The sequence below is a fragment of the Zophobas morio genome, unplaced genomic scaffold, assembly GCF_036711695.1.
Source record: "Zophobas morio isolate AGI-343-1 ecotype UQ-CSIRO unplaced genomic scaffold, CSIRO_AGI_Zmor_V1 ptg000057l, whole genome shotgun sequence".
NCBI classification, from domain to species: domain Eukaryota; kingdom Metazoa; phylum Arthropoda; class Insecta; order Coleoptera; family Tenebrionidae; genus Zophobas; species Zophobas morio.
The window spans coordinates 382,329-405,385 of NW_026972162.1; the positions used below are offsets into that span (position 1 = coordinate 382,329).

General features: G+C 41.1%; 2 protein-coding genes across 2 annotated transcripts in view; one reads left to right on the forward strand and one right to left on the reverse strand.

Moving 5' to 3' along the window:
- LOC135143059 (roundabout homolog 2) overlaps positions 1-23,057 on the reverse strand; it is a 110,420-nt gene that overhangs the window by 10,954 nt on the left and 76,409 nt on the right. The window contains exon 2 of the mRNA XM_064074905.1: positions 17,383-17,691. Coding sequence (XP_063930975.1) covers positions 17,383-17,691 — 309 coding nt within the window. The remainder of the gene's footprint in view (positions 1-17,382; positions 17,692-23,057) is intronic.
- On the forward strand, positions 541-2,767 carry LOC135143060 (acyl-CoA Delta-12 desaturase-like). The gene is made up of 5 exons (XM_064074907.1): positions 541-765; positions 1,202-1,392; positions 1,668-2,004; positions 2,051-2,239; positions 2,287-2,767. The coding sequence occupies exons 2-5, from the start codon at positions 1,209-1,211 to the stop codon at positions 2,657-2,659; spliced, it is 1,083 nt and encodes a 360-aa protein (XP_063930977.1). The 5' UTR covers positions 541-765; positions 1,202-1,208; the 3' UTR covers positions 2,660-2,767.

The window sequence follows — 23,057 nt, forward strand, 5'->3', positions numbered from 1 at the left end:
GATCACGTAACATAATTGGTTAATCACACATGGAAAATAACGAAATAAATAAGTTAATGACTTCAGAAAAACTCATTCAGACGATTGGCGTCCGTACATAATTTGCACTGTTCAGCCACATGCTACCATAAAAATGCAGAACATTTACCGACGGAGATAATATAACAAACGATATCTCGAATCTGCGAGTCTAGAAAGCAATCCGATACCTAAACCTTCGCAACAAAAACAAAAACCGCCTTAAGTATAATCATTCCACCGCGCTGTCTGCAGACGATCTCGCAAAAACTGTACCCCGAGCCACTTTCAGCGACCTTCGTTGACTCCGAGATAAACCCATGCCAACTCAAATAGTTTCTCAATTCCGCGCTAATTTTGACATTGTCGATATCATTGCCCGGCCGCATTTAACAATCCAAAGTCCCTCATTTTACTGCACACTCGGCGATAAATTCTTTGAAAAAAAAAAAAATTATCACCGAACAGCTCAGCAACCGTGTTGTGTCTTCACTACCGGGTTAAAAGTCAAACGATTAAGACACACCAGGATCGCTTTTTTTGCACGATACAAGAGTCCGTCGATCTCTTCGGTACGCGCCACCGAAGACACATCGCCGACGTGGACCGCGATTGGCTGCAACAGCATCACGTGATTGCAACACGCGAAACGGAAACCGTTTGAGGTACCACTCTGGCAATGCAGATCGTTGGCAAAGACCGATGCCGGTGGTAACGCGATTTACAGGTGACGAGTGAGACAAACAGGTGAGTTTTATTGAGTTATGTAAGAGGTTATGGAACAATAGGCGAATTGGTACGAGCGTGGTGTGATAGAACGGTAGTGCGGTCATGAACCTTGTTACATTGCCAATTAGGCGTAGTACTATTCCGTTGCCCATTCAAAACCGCGGATCGGATAACAGTAGCCGGGCGGAGTCGCGGCTTGAGTCTTTTGGTACCGACGCGGTTTATAAAAATTAAAAAATTTAAACGTTAGAATTTGATTCGAGTGGTACGTGTGGGTACCAAAGTTATCCTTGACCGGTCGCTTTTCTTTTTTTGTGTTCTATTTTTAGTGATTCTAGTAGGTTTTTTTTCTTATTTTGTTAATCCTTCCTTAGTCCATTGCCCAAGAGTCAAAGTCTACAATGTAACCTTTGACTGTTCTTATCTTATCGTATGACAATTGACATTTTTACAGAGGCAAGATGTCAGGGCACACCATCACCGAAACCCAAACCGTCCAAAGTACCAAAGAATCTCTACCAAAAAGACAATACAAATGGAATTTCATATGGAGGAATATCATTCTGTACTTGATTATGCATTTTACGGGGTTCTACGGCCTCTACTTGGCCTTGGTCAGCGCACAGTGGAAGACGATTTTCTATTGTAAGTATCATCACACATGCGTCTTAACGCTTTTTGGTACAAGAGATCATCAACGTTTAAATGATCTACTAGCACAAAAAAAAGGGTAAAAATGAGCACGCCAAAAGGTCAAAGGTTATCCCTCAAGGTTCCACCCTGCAACCTCTTTTTTATCAAAACTAGTTTTGACCCCAAAAGTACGTTTCTGTAGGTTGGTCCAGTTAATTTAAACAACGACAAAAAATTCTGCGAATCTACTTAAGTAACTACGAAACTCTGTTTTTTTGCTCTTCCAGGCTGGTTCCTCCTCGTCATCGCTCTTCAGGGCGTGACCGCCGGCAGCCATCGCCTCTGGGCCCACAAGACTTACAAGGCCAAGCTGCCGCTCAAGCTCATCCTGGTAGTGTTCCAGACCCTCTCCTTGCAGAATCACGCCTATGACTGGGCCACTTACCACCGCGTCCACCACAAGTACGTCGACACCGACGCGGACCCGCACAACTCCCGGCGCGGCCTCTTCTTCTCCCACATGGGTTGGCTCTTCGTCCACCCGCAACCGGAAGTCGAGGAAAAGTACAAAAGTATCGATTTCAGCGACTTGCACGCGGACAAAGTACTCATGTTCCAGAAGAAGTATGGCTTAATATTACACCCGCCGAGTCTTACGTTCCGGTTGCAGGTACTACCACACGTTCTTCGCGCCCGTGGTCGGCATGCTGATACCGTCCGCCATCCCGTGGTACTTCTGGGGCGAAAGCTTCGAGAATTCGTTCTTTATAGCGACGATGCTGCGATACTGTTTGTGCACGAACATCACGTTCTTGGTGAACAGCATAGCGCACATTTATGGTACCAGGCCTTACGATAAGTAGGTGGGTTGTGGGGTTCGGATGTGGTACTAATGTGTGCTTACAGGACGATGTATCCAACGGAAGTACCGATCGTTTCGGTGCTGACGGGCGGCGAGGGATGGCACAACTACCATCACGTGTTCCCGTGGGACTACAAGACGGGGGAGTTTGGCAAGTACCGGAGCAATCTGACCACGGGATTTTTGGATTTGATGGCGGCGATTGGGTGGGCATACGATTTGAAGACTGCGTCGGAAGATATGATCATGAAGAGGGTGAACAGGACGGGAGACGGTACCAGGAAGATAGATCAGTTGATTCATGGGTTGAATGACGATCATCACCATGAGGACGACCAAGTCTGGGGGTGGGGAGACAAGGATATGACGGAGGAGGACTTCAGCTACGTGAAGGTTTACAACCGGAAGAGTGATTAGATCGCCGTATGGGGATTTATTTATTTGTTCCAAAGCCATTATTTATTGTTTTCTGCATACCATTCAGTGGAAATGTGGTACACAAAAAATAAAGTTGTAGAATTATGATTTTTGTTTTTGTGCTGAAGTGTCTCGAAATAGGTACCTCGGACAGTCGACTGCGATTCGTCGCCAGATGTCGTCCGTCACAGTACCACTACTGAAATTTCATCGTAATTTATGCCACTAAACCATCAAGATCCCGCTCGTTTTAAAATCTTCTTGGAATCAAGCCGCCACTGCATAACAACGCGATATCGCATCACTTCTCCAACGCCGCCTCGATTCTTATTCTCTCCTCGTCTCCATCCATCCTTTCATCTCGCCGCTGTTTACTTTCGCGTTATTTCTCCCGGTGTGAGCGACCCTCGAAGGCCACAAATTCGCAGAATTGGACCCCGCGCCAATTTGTCGTTACCGATCTAGTTACCACCGTCGATGACAATGGTGGGGAGCCTACACGTGTCGGCCACGTGTCCCTCCAGCGCCTTCAATGAATTAGCCGGTTTGTTTACATGATGGCCATTAGTGAGATGTATTTTTAGGCAGAAACGTGATTTTTCTTCTGTAGTAGATATCGAAATCTCCCGGTATTTCATCTGCATGCAGCATCTAAACTGTCAGCAGAGAATTCTGCAACATTTAATAGAGTTGACTCATCCATTCATTTTAAATATTCCTATCACGATAATCGAATCATATTCATCGACCGGAACCACTGATGGTCAAGTTTTTCAGTTGATATTCGGAAATGCGATCTATTATTAGAAATTTTCCTTTGTTTATTGTTAATCTTCTTGTTTTTGCACAAGCATCGGTATCCAATTATGTATTAACTTTCAAAAAGTTAGTTATTACCAACTTTTTGAAAGTGGTTATTGCTAAATTTTTGGCGTATTTTGACTTCGGATTTGGTGGTTTTAAGGAATTTTCAACGATTTTCCATGTGTCCGGGTTGACTTGGTCTAGAAGTGACATACTGAAACTACTTTCGGCTATTTTCGGATAACAGAGACGGTGTTGTCGTCGCATCTTTTTGCATTCGCGAGTCAATAACGGTGTTGTTGACCTACGTGGTTTCGCGATTGGCATCACTGTTTTTTTCGTTGCTTTAACAGATTGTTGTCGACGACAAAGGGGAGGGTTGTAGTGTTGTTTTATTGAGTGCAATTAAAGAATTAACGGCGGGCTATTTCGAGGCAGCGGACGTTGTCTGCGGGATACGCCGTTTATCTTTTTCGCGATTGGGGTTTAAGTTTTCGAGGGGAACGGCATTCTTGTGATGAGGAGATGCGTTGCGGGCGAGAAAGAAGTCGCTGAAGATTGATTGGTGGCATATTTTATTTCAAACTTATCACACGATGAAAAGATGCACGTTTGTGCAATTTACGGTTGCCTAAAAATCAAACCACCAGGTAAGTTCCAAGTTTAATGACATGTTGAACAGTGACATTCCATGTCATGAATCTTCAAAGTTATTTACATAAAAATTCCTTCATCCCTAAAGCATAATCAAGTACAGTTTCTCGAAAAATGTAAAATTAGGTTCTAATTTTTTTTAATTAAACGGTAATCAAAAAAAAAAAATAATAGTAGTCCAGTAATTTCAAAGATTGCTGCTACAGCCTAATAAAAGTGGCACCGGACACACACAACAAATGATTGACAGACGGAAACGGAAGACCTATATTTTAATATTAACTATGAAACGCTAAGAAAACATGAAATTTACAAAAAAAATCCAAAGCTTCAGCAGTTTTCGCTCAGAAAGCAAAAATGTCTATTTATATTTTATTCAAAATTAAAAAAACTTGTATTGCAAATATTTACAGCAATCATTAGGAAACCCTGATAAGCCACTATCAAGTGCATTGTAACCATAAATTAATCAAACAACATTTTGCTATTATAATTCATGACCTTTTAAAAGATAATATACATGATTATTAGCAACATATTAATCACACCACGATAAAAAATGCGTGTTTTTCCCGAGAGATATGCAACCAGCAATACATGTTAGCTGTACAATTGGTAGTTCAAGCTTTACACTGTAATACCATGTTATGCAACGAACTCATTAATATACTTGAAAAGCAAATTATCCGTCGTGAACTCGATAGAAAATGACTTCTTTACTGTTGATATCCTTTTAATGAAACAATTGTCTGTGTCATTTCGATCCACAAAGTACAGTTTTATTAAGTATTTTGTCCATTCGTTTACGTCACGAAATAACATTATTCACGTTGCTCAGCAATACTTTTCGCCAACTTTCACAATAATAATAGCAGCAATGATTAAAATAGGCTACTTTCTGTAAACAAAAAACACAAATAAAACCCCGGACAATACCGGGCTTAAAAAAAGTTTTAATGTGTTAAAATCCTTCCAAAGGCAACCAAAACAGACACGATAATTAAACGATGACAAAACCCAAACAAAAACATTTTCCTGTATACAACACCATACATTTTAATTAGGAGGGTGAATTAATCGAAAATTCCAGAGGGCGAGTGTAACTAGTGTAAATAAACGTAATAGCGATTGGCACAACGCCTAATAGCCTATTACAGCAAGTCGCCCGATAGCTCCACACTTTTTACCCACTCGGAGCGTGTAAACAACGGCTCAGACAAACTCCGGCGAAAACCCAACATGAAAAATGTCTCTTGTAACATTAAAAATCGCCAAAGTTATTCGCACGAAATCTCCTCCTCGTTGCAATATCAATAACATTTTACGACATCGATTTTCTCACGATAAATACGAGAAAAGTACAATATTTACAGTGCCGCTAAGCCGTCCAGATATAATATACTATTTAGTCCAGTGTGTAAACCGCCACGATACCTTATTATAGTACAAAATTAGACTTCAGCTATCGCTCGGAACTAAAAATCCCATCCATCTGGCGCGGCGCAATTTCCGGGGGGCGTCCGTTTTCTTTCACCCTTGCGAGCGCAACGTGTCTCCCACTTCTTATCCATTTATTAAAGCACGCTGCATTGTCTACCGGCCCGCCCACCGGACCGCACTATTCATTACTGCAACGCAACCCTTTGATGAGGGTCCGCTTCATTTGATGCCGCTCTATTCACAATCTGCCCGTAAAAACACAAAATCGTTACGCTTTATCGCAGGACGTAGTGTGTTGATGGGTCCTTCAGCGAAAATTTATTTTCATGAGAGCTCTCGACTTGTTGTAGTTACAAGGGTGGCAGGTTTTTATGAAAGTTCGCCGGATTAAGGCGGAGAAGGAAGGGCTCGCCACCAAATCCGGCGCGCTGAAAAATCTGACGTCTTGAGGAAGTCTCGGCTCGACCTATCAAGATAAGGCAAAAAAGAACGACGGGTTGGGGCACGAGAGGTTTGCGAAGTGGATGAGCCGGTCGTTGGGTTTTTATCGCTAAATGACCCTTTGTGTGTACACTGGGTGTCAAGCGTGGTCATTTCAATATTTACTTATTGTTTCCAACATGTTCGGACGGGGAGTAAAAAATTCTAGAAGCGTCTATTCTGGGTTTCGGCTTCGGTTCTTTGGTTCCCCTGCGATTTCGCGCCTTTCTGGTCCGTCCCGCCCCCCGGATAATTTTCCGCCCTTGTTTTCCATCCGCTCTGATCCCATATCACGCGCATTTCCCAATTCGCGCCAATTTCCACCTTGCCAATCCATCAAAATTCGCCCGAACAATAATGGGATTCCGCAAGGGATCCTCCTCGGCTCGCTGCTCTTCCCGCATTCGGTTCCTTCCGCTCCCAGCGGCCACATCCGAATTACAACACTTCCTTCGGCCGTTTACCAGCCATAAAAACACCAGCCCGTCCCAAAATTTAGCGTCGGCAACAGGCAAATTACCGCGAATGTGTGGCCCGATCTCTTAATCGCAATAAGCGGAAATTTTAATTAAAGCGTCCCTCCACAATCAACCCCGATATCAGCAATTCTGCGAGTTCACTATCCGCAATAAAGGCGAACAATAAAAACGTTAATACGGGAGTACGAGGGTCAATAAAACGGCCATTCACGAACTTCGATGTTACGTAACACAAACGCAAGCATAAGTCGAGGGTGCTTTTATGGGGCAGTAAACGATATGCATATTAAGGTGCGGTCGCCCTTCCATCAAGGGCCGCTCGCGTGTCGAGCACTAAATCGACAACGAGACTTTTCGTACTAGTAAAATTGGAAAGTGCGCCGAAAAAGGGACAAAAATACGCACGCCCTATTAATGCCCTCGTCCGACGATTCGGTGTCGATTATGAGAGAAACGCGAATTTTTTCGTGGGCTTTTTGTCCCGAGGTTGCGTGTTCGCGATACAAAAGAACACAATGAAGCTGGGACAAAAAGAGAGATTAAGCTTTTTTGCCTCGTTGGGTGAGGGTTTTTTTGGGCGCCGGAGCAGGAAAAGCACTTAATCAAGTTTCATACTTATTTATTATTGTGGAGTGTAGCTGCCTCAAGAACATTCGTTTTAATAATCAGATGTTTCACATTACACGCTGCTGTGATGTGCTATAACGTGGTCTTCTTCACGACGCGGCGAAAAAAAATTTAAGCCGAACATAAAATTTATATTTATGATGACAGCCTGCATTATTTTTAATGCGAGCTATTAATAAGTTAATAAACAAATGTCAGAGTTATTTATCACGTTATTAACGTTTTTTACGCGGACTGGTAATGGGAATGGTCCGGCGAGCCGGATGGGTATCGAAAATGCAAGACCAGAGCTACCAACAGCTGCCACCAGGTCGCTAAATTTCCTAAAATAGCTAACCATACCATTACTATCACTCAATTCGAACCTCATCGTGTTAATTCACCACACGACCTTTCCATTTGACAAACCCGTCCATTTAGCACTTCAATAGCGCCAAAACCATCCGGATGATTATCATAATCATGAAACATTCCAACGGCTGTCAGCTCGACCATAATAGAATTTTCAGCAAACAACCCAATCGTGCATGACTGCTATCGAACTACTGAAGTTGTAATGTCCTGTCCCCAGCAGACAACTCATGCCCTGGTAGATTTCAGTAATTGGCGTGACTGTTGGACCAGATATGTCTAATAGTGCTAATACCGGCTTTAGCAACGGGGGAGGACAAAACGCAAGTGTCCCTCAATGCCACCCCACGGACATGTAAGCTTTATTTGCTTCTAGCACTAATATTATCCCAGGGGATGAAGGGCGTTTTATCTAATACACCAGTCCTAATGCCAAAGCTATAAATAATATCGGGCGATATGCATGGGATGACTGGTTTGGTCGAGATAATTGCTGCGGGAAAAGCGTGGGGTGAATGTCATGTTCGTGATAAAAGATTTCGCAGATTTCTTTCTTTTAAAGAGGAGGGGCTTTACGTGCACGTACAATAAGGGCGACGGTTGAAATTAAGCCGCTGGTATCTAGATGAAGTGGCACAGATCGATCGCCACCCCCTCTGTCCGAAAAAAGTAATGAGGACCGCACGTTTGTAATAGGAACACGAGGGAATATGTATTAGTTACTAGAAGTTGTGCTGACCCTGCCCTCCTCCAAAACCAATTAAAGAGGCAATGTAAAAATGATGACGATTTCGGACAATGACCATTCGTTTTTTTTGTTTTGTTTTTCCGTCGCGAACTGCTGCAAGGTAAACACATTAGGTTTGTTTCAGCCGCCAGCATTCGAAAGAGGTGCAAATATTTGATTTGTTCGAGGTATTCGAGTCGCCCCCTTGCCCCCGCCCTTCCGAGTGTCTAAGTTTTCGCCACACGGCTCCTAAATAAATTTTTAAGCTTTTACGCGTTTTCTAAAGCGGTTGTCGCAATCCAATTTGACCCCCCGGGCCACAATCGCCTTTATTTGCGCAAAATATTCCTTCTCCGAAAGGAGATTTTCCGACGTATCCACTCTGTTGCTTTCGAATTCAAACGGAACCTCGGTCGAGAGCAAACACAATTAAGAGAAACTAAAAGCGAGCGTAATTGATATTTTAATGGATTTATCAAGTTTTGCTGCAGCGGGAGCGATGTTGAAAGGTCTGAAGTGCTCACAAACATACTCCTCCGTGTGTATTCTAGAGTCAATTTGTCAAATGGGCATCATTAGCATAATCGCAAACATACGACGCATTCAGAAGCTCGACAGTCAATATTTGTGCGCGGCTACCAGTCGACTAACACGCCCAAAAAATATTCTTTACTTACTGAATTTATTGCCACTTTGAATAATAAACATTTTGGTTTTATTGCTGACGATCCCTTGTGGAGGCAATGACTTTAATATGTGCTAGACGTATTATGAAGATGTGCGTCGTTAAAGCGACTCGAAAAATGATAGAGGAACGCTTTTTATGGGAGGAAAGCCGGGGAACCTACGCGGCTGGACGAGGAAGAGTCGTGGGTGCATCGTAAAGATGCTTTTCGGGGGGTTATCGAGTTTTATGGGCGAAGGTGCATGAAGGTGGAATAATTAAGCAGATGACTAATTCCCGAAGGGGACACCAAAATCAATACCCTTGACGGTTTGTCAATATTAAAAAACGCATTTTGACGAGGGGACGTGACCAAACAAAGGAATCGCTGCTTGGAGTGTTTTTTTCTTAAACGAGGTGTTGTTATTAAAACGGTAGTTAGCAATATTAACAACACGGAGGCTTTTGACTCTGGAATTACAATGCAAGCTGTGGGCGAAAACGTCAAAAACGTCACTAGTATCAATTATACAATTATTTGTATTTATCGTGATGGCACTATGTCAATTTGCTTTAATAATGTTCTCTCATTAAGTCATAAGCTCGTTGACATAAGTGCTACAAGATGTTCTTGCGACATCTTTCGCTAAGCATCTATTAGAGTTGTGACTATAGAGTCTACATAATTTTTCTTGGGTTTTACCTGCGATCAAATTTCCGGCCTTTTTACGTAATGCTGCAAAATAAAGTACATTGAAAGTTGGCAACATATACACACAGTCGCAAATAATCCCGACACCGATTCACTCCAAACCGAATCTCCGTGCCCACTTCCCAAATTAAAGCGGCCCTCTGCTCGCATTTTAAATCCCAACAACCCCGCCCCGGCCAAAGCAATAAAAGTTCGGAAATGGCTACATAATTACATAAATCCACAGGATCCGGCGAGTGCATCGACGGCAAACAACCCTTTTAATTACTCCATCGGCGCTTTCCACATTCGCGTTTTTTTTTTTTTCGAAATGGATTCGCTGGCAATATTTCTCCGAACCAAATCCCAGATAAGTTGAGTCTATCTCTGTAGGAGGTTTATGCGGAGAAAATTGCAACTCGGAAACGGTTTTTTATTACTTTCATTTCGCATTCATCTTTTCATTTGGCGCAGAATTACTATTCATTTCTGCGTTTCTGCTTCGCGGAGCTTCGCCGGCGTCTGGCCACGTACGAGTTCGTTCTTTTAATTCGGGGCATTTGTCATAATCCGTGGGGTTGTTGTTCCGGAGGTGATGTATGTGACGGGAGGGCGGACGCTTTATTAAAAAATATGGGAGAGGGATGCGCGGAGAATGACGGTTTTTCGTGATGGATAAGCTGCTGAAACAAAGTTCCACATTTTTGAATTTTCAACATTAATTTGTTGCAGTGAAAAATGTATCAAAATAACGTTTAAGCCCAATTACTTCGTGTGTTCAAGTACAAAAATTTGCCCCTTCGCCGCACGCCACATTGCGTCCCACTTGAAAACTTTTCAACTTCCGGGCACCTGAAGCGCATCAGGTAGCTCCTCATTTTTTTATTTAATGAACTATCGCCTCGAGGGCCAACTTTATAAAACTTCGCAACCACTGGTTGCGTATTATCGGACAAAAAATCCTTTCTCGAGCTTCCGCATCGACAGAATTAAGCGGCATCCGGGCAAAAATTCCCCTTTATTACCCACTGGCCTTTACGAGGACATATCAACCCTATTAAATTTTATCACAGCGCTGCATAGACCATTCGCCGTCCCTTCAGGTATCAGCCCTCAGGCGTCGAGGTCCTTATCAATTTTTCCTGCGATTCTTACGTATCATCGAACCGAGACCAATACCCGCCCACCCTGACGCATACGAGGGGCACTCAAGAAAAATTGAGTTTATGCAGTACGGAGATGAACTGAAATTTATACGTATACCATATATAAACCGTTCAAGACGTTTATTGTTATTTAGAAATCATAATATCAACTTGTAACATTTCTGACTTGTCATTCAAATTTAAAATACCGAACATTATTTTGTTACAACAAAAAATTTCAATAAAAAAATACTAGATTTATATGGCCTACCATCGTCTAAAAACATCCTGACAACACTATGTTGCTGAATACCGCGTCGATACCTACTACTCGTCTACCGATTCCTAGATGTATTTTAATTTTTATATCAAAAAGCTGCAAAATCAGCCAGACTTGTGCACTTGTATGTTTGGCATGTGAAATAGCTACGAATTTAAATTGATTGCTCTTAAACACATCGATTGTCCCTCGTACATAGCACAGGTAACGGAGAACCGCCTACACGGAATCGCTTTTTAAAAATCGTCTGATTTTTGCGGCGAAAGCACGGAATTTACGAGTGCAATTTGTGTTCGCTGACTGTTGCGATTAGAGTCTCTATTAAATTATGTTAATAAGCACAAACCGTTCTCAATCATGTTTATTTATAAAGCGACAAAGCCATTAAACTTGTCCAGTAGAAGAACTAACGACTTGTAAGTGCAGCCGGTAGCTAGAAAATAGCGGAGTTTATCCCGATACGTTAGTGATTTACTAGATGCGTTGGCGATAAATTGCGGACTGGATGCCCGTGGAGGAAAAAAGTCGAGGTTTCATCTTCTTAATGGATGTTGGTTCTACCTGATGAGGCACGTTTTCATTAGAATTTTTCATTACTAGAAAGTTTGTTAGGAGTTACGGCGGTTTTTGTAATTAGAGCTTGAAGGATTACCTCTGACAAGCTTTTCAGATGCAGCCCGGTCGAAGCTCAGCGGGAGGATCGTTAGTGGGGATATCGGCGAAATGCTGAATTGGCATTAAAGGTATTGATTAGACTTTGCCAGGTCTCGCAAATGTGAGGTTTGTGAACAATTTTTATTCTACTTAGTCTTCCGTCAGGTTTGTCGTTTTCAAGGAAAAACCTCTTGCAGGATTCAGTGATGGACAATTTGCGTTGGAGGTTGTATCGTGACGCTCCAGACCGTTTCTACTTTGAGTAAATTATTAAAAAAAAACTTGTAGCACGTCGTGTCAAAAATGGCTACTTTATTCCGCCGCTCTTATCGATCCACGCACCACTTTTTCTATTAGGGTCATTTCCCAACACGTCCTGCGTTATCCCAGCGCCGGTAGTCGTGCTCACAATGCAAATTGCCCCTCGCATCGCTGACTAACGTCCGAATGGCTCCCATTAAAGTCACCTCAGTTAATAAAAACCCGAACGTCATAATAGACGAGCTCCCAGGAACGCTCCAAACATCTTTATTAGCAAAAAAACGTGGAGTGTGCAAAGTGCGAATAAAACTGGAGTTATATTCCATAAAGTCGCCACGTAGTTAAAATTTTCACCGTGTAAGGACCGTAAAGATCAAACGATAGGGTTCGGCTCCCGGCCATATGCTAATAATACCGAAAATTCTGACATAAAAGCCATCTGTTAATGCGTTTTTTTTGTGCCCCGGCTCGAGTTTTGTGAAATTCATAGGGCTCTTTGTTCGACCCGCCCATTTGTGACGACACACGTGTCACATGTGTGCGCTTTTCAGCCGTCTCCCGTACGCATTCGAGGCGCCTAATTGTCTATTAGTCATTCCATATTCATGAGGCCTTATGATTAATAATATAAGCACGTTACGTAAACAGACAAATTGATACCGACGATCGTTATCTAGTGAAATATTTTAATTCGGGATTACGTTATGTTGATTAATGATTTTACATGGTTTTGGAAACAATTCCACCGCCGCGGATTTGGTCTATGGTAATTAGGGGAGAAGATTTGCATTTGGTGTGGGCTGGCGGGAGATAAATTGGGCCCAAACTTTTTCAGTGGGAGTGTATTAGATACACTATTGGAGTATAATTACGGCTGTTGGATCCACTCCTGAAGCGCCGGGGAAGTTTCAAATTAAAATTTGAGAAATCTCAAACTAGTCGCAGCTAAAGAACGCCTAACTCGGTGCCTCGTGTTCTCAACTCGAAGTGTTCTTATTATATTTATGCACAGGCTTTACGCTAAGACCTCGTCTGCAACAAGTAGACTCCACAAAGTCTTCGCAATAAATTTAAAAACAAAAACGAGGGTTAGCTAATGAGCTAAGCGTCTCATAATCTTAACGCCTGTTGCTACAATTTATTACAATTTAGTGATAAGGCAGACTTTAATGAAAAACGAGAAGGTAGAGGTCATCAATAAATTACAAGATATAATTAACAAGATAATAACAGATGAGACCTCGAGACTGCCATTCACTTACTCAACTCTAAAAATCCAAGATTTATTTCATCCACTAACAAACTCGAGATTAAACACAGTACTTCCACCGAGTACCAACTTGAAAAAAAACAACATAAAAATCCTCGCCATCATCTACTTCGCCTCCATAAATCCCTCGCGCCGCCACCGAAACTTAACGACCTCCATAAAACCCGATAGTTTGACTTAAGTCCGATTTTAAATTTAAACGAGTTTATAGGGGCTTTAAGCAGTGTTAAGTGTCCCGTTTCAACACAACGTATCGTAATTTCACCAACTACAAATTAATTCCGAGCAAAAATAGACGTAACGGATCTGGATAATTTAGCAGGTCGAGGGTCATAAAAATTCGTCATTTCGCAAACGGCACGTTCGGTATTATACCGGGTGTTTGATGACGGGGCGAACTGTACAAACAGAGGGTCACTAATTAACGTCTAAATTGCGACCGTTAAAGCCGCCCCTGTTCACAGCGGTCCGACATAAAAGATGACGTTCGGAATAACCGGATTAAATTGGAATACGGGAGAACAGATTGAAAAGGAACGTGTTCGAAATAATGTATGCCGGACTGTTCTCGAAATGAAGCGGCTGTTGCATGGGTTCGCTAATTTCCGGCAACCCACAATACACGGGATTCGTGGACGGATGCGGCTCAAGAACCTAAGAGACATGGGCGTGCGGTAAGAGGAACATTATCAGTTTACGAAACTGATTTGTTTAAAATATGCGTAATTGTTTATTTCTCTCCCAGTTTGGGGACTTGTAGATAAGCAGAGTGGTTATTTTTTTATGCAGTACGTGTTAGTATAATTGTCTTCGCTGGATGTATCCCAAACAGTAATAAATCGAATCTCTTTTCCTAAGCGAATTTCAAGAAACCGTTCGTTGAGAGGCAGTTAAACGGATTTGCCTCTAGAATTAAATCCCAAAAGGGGGTTTCGCTTGGTACCAAGCGGTAAGATGTGGCACAATTGATCTGGGAGCACAATGTTCATTTCCTCCATTGTATTATTGCAGGAAACTAAATGTAAAGGTATCAGGATAAACCAAATGGGGTTAGACGATCTTCGTCAAAAGCATTTTCAAAAAGAGTGTATAAATTTGATTATGATGTATACAAATTTTGGTGGTTTTCAACACGACAGGGCGAGCGCTCATTTTGCAGTAGACGCACGCTAAATCTCAGTTAGGGCTATTAGTTGTCGATAACACCACTTCCACCTTCATAGGTTTCTAGATATTTCGTTCCCCTCGCCCGTAACCCCCACCCCCAAAAGAGCGCGAATTCGACGATTCCCTCCAGCATCCGGCGTCGTCGGAAGCCGCCCTGTTTATAAACGCGAATATCTCATCCGGAGATCGCGCCAGCGAGCGATGTTTTTGACCCGACATCAATTCATTCCTGCCGCAATATTCTTTTATTTACGAGTTAAATTTGAATAATGGCGCGTGCAACAAAGCCATGAACATAAAACCACCTCGCTGGCGCCGGGGGAAACTTTCAATTTCGTTGAGTGGCGAAACATCTCGAGTGTGTTCCATTTTTATTGGATCAAGCCGATCATTTTTCTCTTCGCCGATGATAATCTGACTTTTCGATTAGACGGTACCATATTGTCGCTATCATAAAAGCATCACGACGGCTAGCGATCATTCGGTCGGGGCCCGCTTGTTTGACCAATCGAGACATTGATGGATCGTAAGGGTATTACATCGATTGCTTCCATCAGCCGGACGGTCGATGCCTCCGCGACGCAAATCATTTATTGTGGTGCACCACGAAGACTCGAAGGGAAGTGTTGGACGCGATGGATTCTTGTGGAAATTGTATGAGCCGAAAAATCCACAGTTGTAAATAACGGGTGCTGGACCTTGAGAGTACCAGCTATTGATCGCAAATCGTTTTTTTTTATTTAGGGAGAACAAACAAGTATTCCCTCGCTTGCAAACTAGCCGAAGAGTTTTGATTTCTCGAGGTATGCGGCAAACATAAATATCCACACGCTCGTATAACTCATCTCGACTTTCAACAAGAAATTACCTGTCCCGTTTTCTCTTTGTGGCTCTTATGTATGGCTCTCGCCGCTGAATAATGCGAATGCGGCATGCTGGGAATCATTAATTATGTCAATAATTCGATAAATCGTCGCCGGGGACACCCGGCATGCTAATCGGACCGGAACTGGTCCGGCCCTGCAATTCCTATTCCAGTGGCACCCGTCGGAACGCATCTCCCACGCGATTAGTTTTACGACGTCGAATAAAATCGCCGGCTCGATAAAGCCACATCCAAACTTTAAAAATTCCTGGGCAATTTTACGGCGACCGGATTCTTCGAAAATACGAGGGCCTCCAGCTACAATTTAGCGAATTTTCGAAGCGTAGTGTATCGCCATTATGATCTCGTCCGGCAGTCCGAGCCGTGTTTTTGCATATCTGACTTCACATTTCCATTTTTAAGCAAGATTAACGAAGAAAGTTCGCCGAAAGCTAATAAAAATATCTGGGTCCGATCGCGCATGGTGATATGTAAATGGTCTCCGCACCGTTGTTCCTCTAATTTGCATAAAATAAATCCGTAAGAAGGAGAATAAAGTCGCCGATTTATACGCGAGCTGTGTGGGAAAAATTGATGAATGGGTGGTTTTTTGAGTTTCGTCTATGACAATTAACACGCAACGATTTAATTGTAAACGACGCCGCTGCATATACATATAGGTTAGATCGTTCTACTGTTGTGGTAAGCGTTACAATTTTCACGCAAATGCAATAACAACAGTAGGAAATGAGCTTATTACGCAACATTTGCATACCGACCGGCTTAACACAACACGATGAAGCCGTTTGGCCCAAAAATCTGTTAAATTAATCCAAACAAACAAACAAAATTCGTGCCAACTCCCATAAAAACGCTCCGTAATGCCTCTCCCTGGAGCAATAACAATAATTATAATATCCAATTTACCAAAGCCATTACAGGTCTTTAATTTAATTCGAATTTACATTTGACCCATTCGGGCAAACAACACAATGCTTCCGATCCCATAGCGTGTATGAAATACGAGTCCAGGGAATCTTTCATTCCACAAAAATAACCAACTCGATTTTTCGCGGTAATGAAAAAACCCGCACTTCCCGATTCTACCTGAAAATATTTAGCTCGTAAAACGGTCCTAATTTAACTCCTGTCTAATCTGTGGTGCATAAAATCCTAATTTTACACTTTTAACGACGATGTCGCCACACAACACAACTCGAAAAAATTTATCGCTCGTCCGATAAAAAAAAACTCGTTATAATTAATGCAATGGACAGGCAAGCCTGGAATTGATTCGACGTCCGATGTTGTTTCTACACGATTACAACTTCCTGAAACGTTAATATTTCAGGCTTTGTACCGTTGAAAAATAAATAAATTTCATACATTGCCCTGTCACCGGCTCGAATTAAATTTAAACAAACCCGTCTCATTAATATGCAACATGCTACGTGTTAATTTGGAAAATTTATGAGTTCACTCGAAAACTGGGCCTTTTTTCGACGGAAAATCACGCTTCGGAAATAAACCGGTTTCCGTACGGACGTCCGGCAGCGCCCGACGTGCGACCATAGTGACCTCATAAAGCCGGACATCCGAGGACGGTCCTGGACCTGCGGCAAGGAGTTCGCCGAAAAAAGGGTCTTGGCGTTTGTGGAAGCGCACGACCCGAAACTATAGTTTCCGGAAGTTTTTTCAGTTCGACTTTGATTTATAAACTTCCAACTTTCCGTATATGTATGTATTTTGTCGTAAGCGAGCTCGTTTTTTTTTAACGAGTCGTCATGTGTTATTTCAGGATTTTAATAGCGTCTTCGCAGACATCTTCGTGTCATTTGACGTTTTTATTTTCCTTTTTCGGGATAAACATCTACGTTACATTTAGACGGAAAATTGCATTCTTAGCTCCGGGCTGTTTGGAATTCAAGTCAAGTTACAAAACGCCGCCTAATCCAGAAAACTACTCCCACACAATAGTCCTTTATCCGGCGAATCCCGGTCCGGTTTTCGGAACGCGTCGAAAACTGCACCTTTTTTCGACTCACAATCACAGCTGGGAAATGAACGGGCTTCCGTTCGGACGTCCGGTAGCGCCCTCTGCCCCATCCCAGCGACCTTTCATAAACCCGGAAATCCGAGAATAGCAGAGTTGAAAGACACTCACCGGCTACTTGCAATGTGGCGTTCCTGCTGACGGCCGATCCTGCGATGTTTCGGGCCACGCACCAGTACACGCCCGCGTCCTGCTCCTTCTTGCTGTTCATGGTCCGCAGGAAGAAGAGCGAGCCGGCTGGAAGCAGCACCCTGTGGGACTTGTTGTCGGTCGGGGAAGTCCGGACGGGCTCTCCGTCTTTGAACCACTCGATCGAGGGCTCGGGCCGGCCCTCGGCCTTGCAGTTGAGGGTGACCGGCTCGTTCTTCGCCACGATGATGTCCGAGGGGTGCTCGGTTATCCGCGGGGAGCGGTACTGGGCTGCAACGAGAGAGAAAACTGTTACTTTTGGTCCGTGTTTCGAGCAATAGGTTTTTTTTTGGTCGGTTGCGCTGTATTGGGGAGCGCCCCAATTTCTGTCGAGATTGCGCTCCCTCGAGCCGGCCGGAAAATTGCGCCCCCGAAGCTGCCAGAAATTGTTGGCAAAACAAAGCGCGCCCTCTGGCGAGCGTTTTTTAATAGGAAAGGCCGGAGGCGGCGGGGAACGAAAGCGCGAGACAGGCAGGCAACTTTGAAATATGAACGATGGAACAGCCGGCGCGTCATTCGCGTCTTCTGTCAGACGAACTGCGAAATGAAAAGGGTTCTCCGAAATATCATTAAGATGATTGACACGAAACACATTAAACGATGCTTGGGATTGCATGTTGCCGCTAAGGCTCACGTCAAGGGATAATTATTCATATTTATCGCTCTTTTGTCAGTCGTGCGTTTTCGGGGACAAAATAAGCTAGAGGTCGTTAGACATCATCTGATACGGAACTCCCGACGAAGACGAGCCTTAAACAAGAGAGGAGTCGTCTTTTGCTAGATAAAGCAATTCCATCGGCGCGAAGCAATTTGCTAAGGAGAACTCTCGCTCCAAGGGGCCGGAATTAAAACGGTAATTGAGCGGGATGGGGGAGGGACCACGCACGGGAGGCGCGATTTTAGAGCTTCTGAGGGCCCTCCGACAATTTCAACGAACGACTGGTCCACCAGACCAAGAAAAATTAACCACGGATTGTCTGTCTACAGTGACCAAGTTCTCATCTACTTTGTGTTCCCGATTGCGACGAGCCACTTTTCACTGTGTTGATCATGCCGAACAATTCTTACGAAGAGTCGAGGACTAAAGTTGTTATTACTTTTTTTTTCCAATAGTAAAACCCACCCAAGCCTCACAACGCGCGTATTTCCTCTGAAGGTAGCGCCCCGGCGGCCTCCTTCACCGCCGGCGCTTTTGCTGGGGTCAGCCCATCGCGACATTTCCCCTTTTAATTACCGGCAGCATCCGCGTGTGGTCTTTGATGTGGAAGTGATGTAAACGGCGCAGTCCTGCACCAAAAACCAACACGTTTCCCAGATGTCTGTAATGGAGGTACGAGCGTGTCGCCGTTTGTTTAGGCTAGAAAATAACATATGTAAAAGGGATGGGCGGTAGATTTCTCAAACGCGCACCATATTAGCGTCCCTCGCTCTTCGCATCTCGGTTATAATTAGATTCCCAGATACATAACCATGATCGGGGCTATTTGTTTAATAAACACTTCGGCGATGCGAACGCATTGCCTGAAAAAAACAGCGCGACCTCGTAGAAAAAGCGACGGGTGTCGTTGACGCGTCGTCCCTCTTTTCACGCGAAGACACCAAGAAGACGTCTTGACGTTTGTGACAGCCGCACCGCGACCGCGCTGCTTTTTTTAACGCGCCGCACCGGAAACTTGTTTCGGAAATAGGTCTTTAACAACTAATGACGTCTCTTTGAAGGCATCTCGGGCTGTGGTCGTTAAGGCTTGATAGGGTTTTTACCGGCCGGGGATTTTCAAGGTTGTGTGCGGCGGAAAATAGGGGGAAAGTGAAACTGGCCGACATTATTTATGGGTCTCTAGTGCTATAAATACCGGATGAGTGGTTGATTTGCCAAATTAAGATTACTAATTGCGCTCTTCATAATCTATACTTTTCTTTTAATTACTACCCTCTACAAATTTATACGATACCACCGCCGACATCACCATTAACCCAAGTTCCTCTGATCCTGGTTGTTTTTATTGCAACCTGAACATCCCTTAATTCTAAACTGACATCATGAATTGTGATCATCACGACCGGAAACACAATGTTTAATGTTTAATGTTTAATTTATTAACGGAAACTTCCAATTTACAAAAAAAAAATAACAATAAATGGAAAAGAAAAATCAAAACAGAACATAGTTAATTCCTAACAGTGGTTAACAACATATTATTAACTTATTTAGATAAATTGATTAATGTGGATATTACAATTAGAGAAGAAAAAAAAAATTACACCTGCCTATAAAATATTGAGAAGGGAGTAATTTTTCTAAAATAATGGCGTAAAATACTTCTTAGTACGAAAAAGTGCATTTCTAGAGAGCAAAAACAAAATTAAATCGTTTAAAAATTCCATTTTGAGGTTAAAAAAATGATCATTTTTATAACACTGTTTTGATATTTAAAATAAAAAAAATCGTAACAGATATACTGGTGCTTGATTGATTATCAAACGTCAAGAGTTAAATGTGTATCTATCGATCATTTTGGCCAACCTTTCTTCGATTTTAATTGAATTTCTCAAGCTATACCATAGGAGGCACGTTCTTTTCTAACTTAATACTTGACTTTTCGAAATTACTTTATTCCAGATTTGTAATTTACACGTTATAGATCTTTTTTCTTTTATTATTACAATTCTTATACACAATAAACACAATACACGAATTAATAAGTATTCTGATTATGTTATTAAAATTAGTCCTTTCATAATTATCGCCACAATGTCAATTATATCCTATAGAATACCAATCTTGTGCTACCATATTTTCGATTTTATTATTATCAATGCAAATTTAAAAAATTAGTCTAAAGTTATTCACACGGAACTTCTCTCGCAGGTGAAGTTAACATTTTAAATATGATTCATTTAGCACATTTTTTTTAGATAACGTCTCAAAAGTTTTGGTGTGAATGGTTAGATAATTAATTTTTGTTGATTTATCAAGCTGATGATAACCTCAGAACACGTGCTCAATTTCAAAGCGATTCTTAGCAGTTGCTAAAAGAATCTGTGTGTGTAAAAGTTCCTTTAATCTTTTTCAAATAACATCAAAGCCCCCCTTACTCCTAAATTCTTTAAAAAATAAATCCTAGGTATTTCAAACTAATAAAAAACAAAGTTAAAAATCGGTCGAAGGTTATGTATAGTCGTGGAAATACCCCTAGTCACTTAGAATGTGACATTTTTTAGTAATTTTTCGTAGGTGGTTTCTTACATGTTACGAATATGATGCTAAATTTCAAATTCGCAATTATTGAAAAGTACAGGTACTAAAAAAGAAAATTCAATAAGAGAAATTTTTTGTAAATTGAATTTTCAAGTTGGGAGATTCTTTAATTAGTAACGTACGTCCTCTGTTTCCAATTGTTATATTTCATACCAACAATTTTATGTTGAATGAATACAGTACATCATCAAAAACTATTATATTCTGCTATTATGTTAAACCCATCAACTAAAAAAATTGGTCTAAAGAGTTTAGACAGTACTTCCCTCACTATCGGAAACTTGACGACTGCATGCCTATTGTGTTTTTTTTTCTCATTACATTTTTGTAGTGGGAATTTAAAACAAAATTGTGATGACGTCATCAACATTTTTGCAAGGACACGTATATCAGTTGGGATAGATGTAGTGTAATACTAAGAATAAAATTATTGTATTCCCAAATTTTCGGGAAAATGAATTGGGTCGTTTTGAATATTGATTTCTTATAATCAATAAAATAACGAAACAATTTACTCAGGTATACGGCGCCTTTTTTTGAACCACCTCTTAAGAAAATCTAAAAAATATGAATGGAATGATATATCACAAGTACAAACTCATCATATTTTTTGCATTTTAGATAGGATTTATTCAGCAAAATTTAAGGGTGACGTCATCAATTTTTTTAGGAGGGATGAACAAATACATTTTGAACAAAAGTTTACCATGCTTATAATAACTTTAAAATATTCCCAAGATTTCAAAGCATTCGGTTTTGTAATTCCTGATTAAATCGATAAAATAAATTCACGCCTTCATTAATTTTTTTGAGTCACCCTGCATATGCAAATCCAAAAATATGAATGGAATGATAAATCACAAGTACAGACTCATCATATTTTGTACAATTTAGATACGATTTATTCGGCAAACTTTTGAGCTGACGTCATCAGTTTTTTGTAGAAGATAACCAAATATATTTTGACTAAAAATTTATTATGCTCTTTGTAACCTTAAAACATCTGCAAGATTTCAAAGCATTGGGTTTTGTAGTTCCTGATTAAATCAATAAAATAAATTTACGCATTCATTAATTTTTTTGAGTCACCCTGTATATGCAAATCGAAAAAACTTGAATGGAATGATAAATCACAAGAAGAGACTCACCATATTTTGTACATTTTAGATAGGATTTATTCAGCAAAATTTTGTGGTGACGTCATAAATTTTTTAGGGGGGACGACCAAATACATTTTGATCAAAAATTTACCATGCTTATGATAATTTTAAAATATCTTCAAGATTTCGAAGCATTCGGTTTTGTAGTTCCTGAGTAAATCAGTAAAATAAATTTACGCTTTCATTTATTTTCTTGAATCACCCTGTATATGCAAATCCAAAAAATATTAATAGAGTGATAGATCACAAGTACAGACTGATCATATTTTGTACATTTTAGATATGATTTATTCGGCAAATTTTCGAGCTGACGTCATCAAGTTTTTGGAGGGGATAAGCAAATATATTTTGACTAAACATTTATTATGCTCTTTATAACCTTAAAACATCTGCAAGATGTCAGAGCATTCGGTTTTGTAGTTTCTGAGTAAATCAGTAAAATAAATTTACGCATTCATTAATTTTTTTGAGTCACCCTGTATATGCAAATCCAAAAAATATGAATGGAGTGATAGATCACAAGTACAGACTCATCATATTTTGTACATTTTAGATATGATTTATTCCACAAACTTTCGAGCTGACGTCATCAAGTTTTTGGAGGGGATAAGCAAATATATTTTGACTAAACATTTATTATGCTCTTTATGACCTTAAAACATCTGCAAGATTTCAGAGCATTAGGTTTTGTAGTTCCTGATTAAATCAATAAAATATATTTACGCATTCATTAATTTTTTTGAGTCACCCTGTATATGCAAATCCAAAAAATATGAATGGAGTGATAAATTACAAGTACAGACTCATCATATTTTTACAGTTTAGATAGGATTTATTCGGCAAACTTTCGAGCTGACGTCATCAATTTTTTGGAGGGGATAAGCAAATATATTTTGACTAAACATTTATTATGCTCTTTATAACCTTAAAACATCTGCAAGATTTCAAAGCATTCGGTTTTGTAGTTTCTGAGTAAATCAGTAAAATAAATTTACGCATTCATTAATTTTTTTGAGTCACCCTGTATATGCAAATCCAAAAAATATGAATGGAGTGATAGATCACAAGTACAGACTCATCATATTTTGTACATTTTAGATATGATTTATTCCACAAACTTTCGAGCTGACGTCATCAAGTTTTTGGAGGGGATAAGCAAATATTTTTTGACTAAAAAT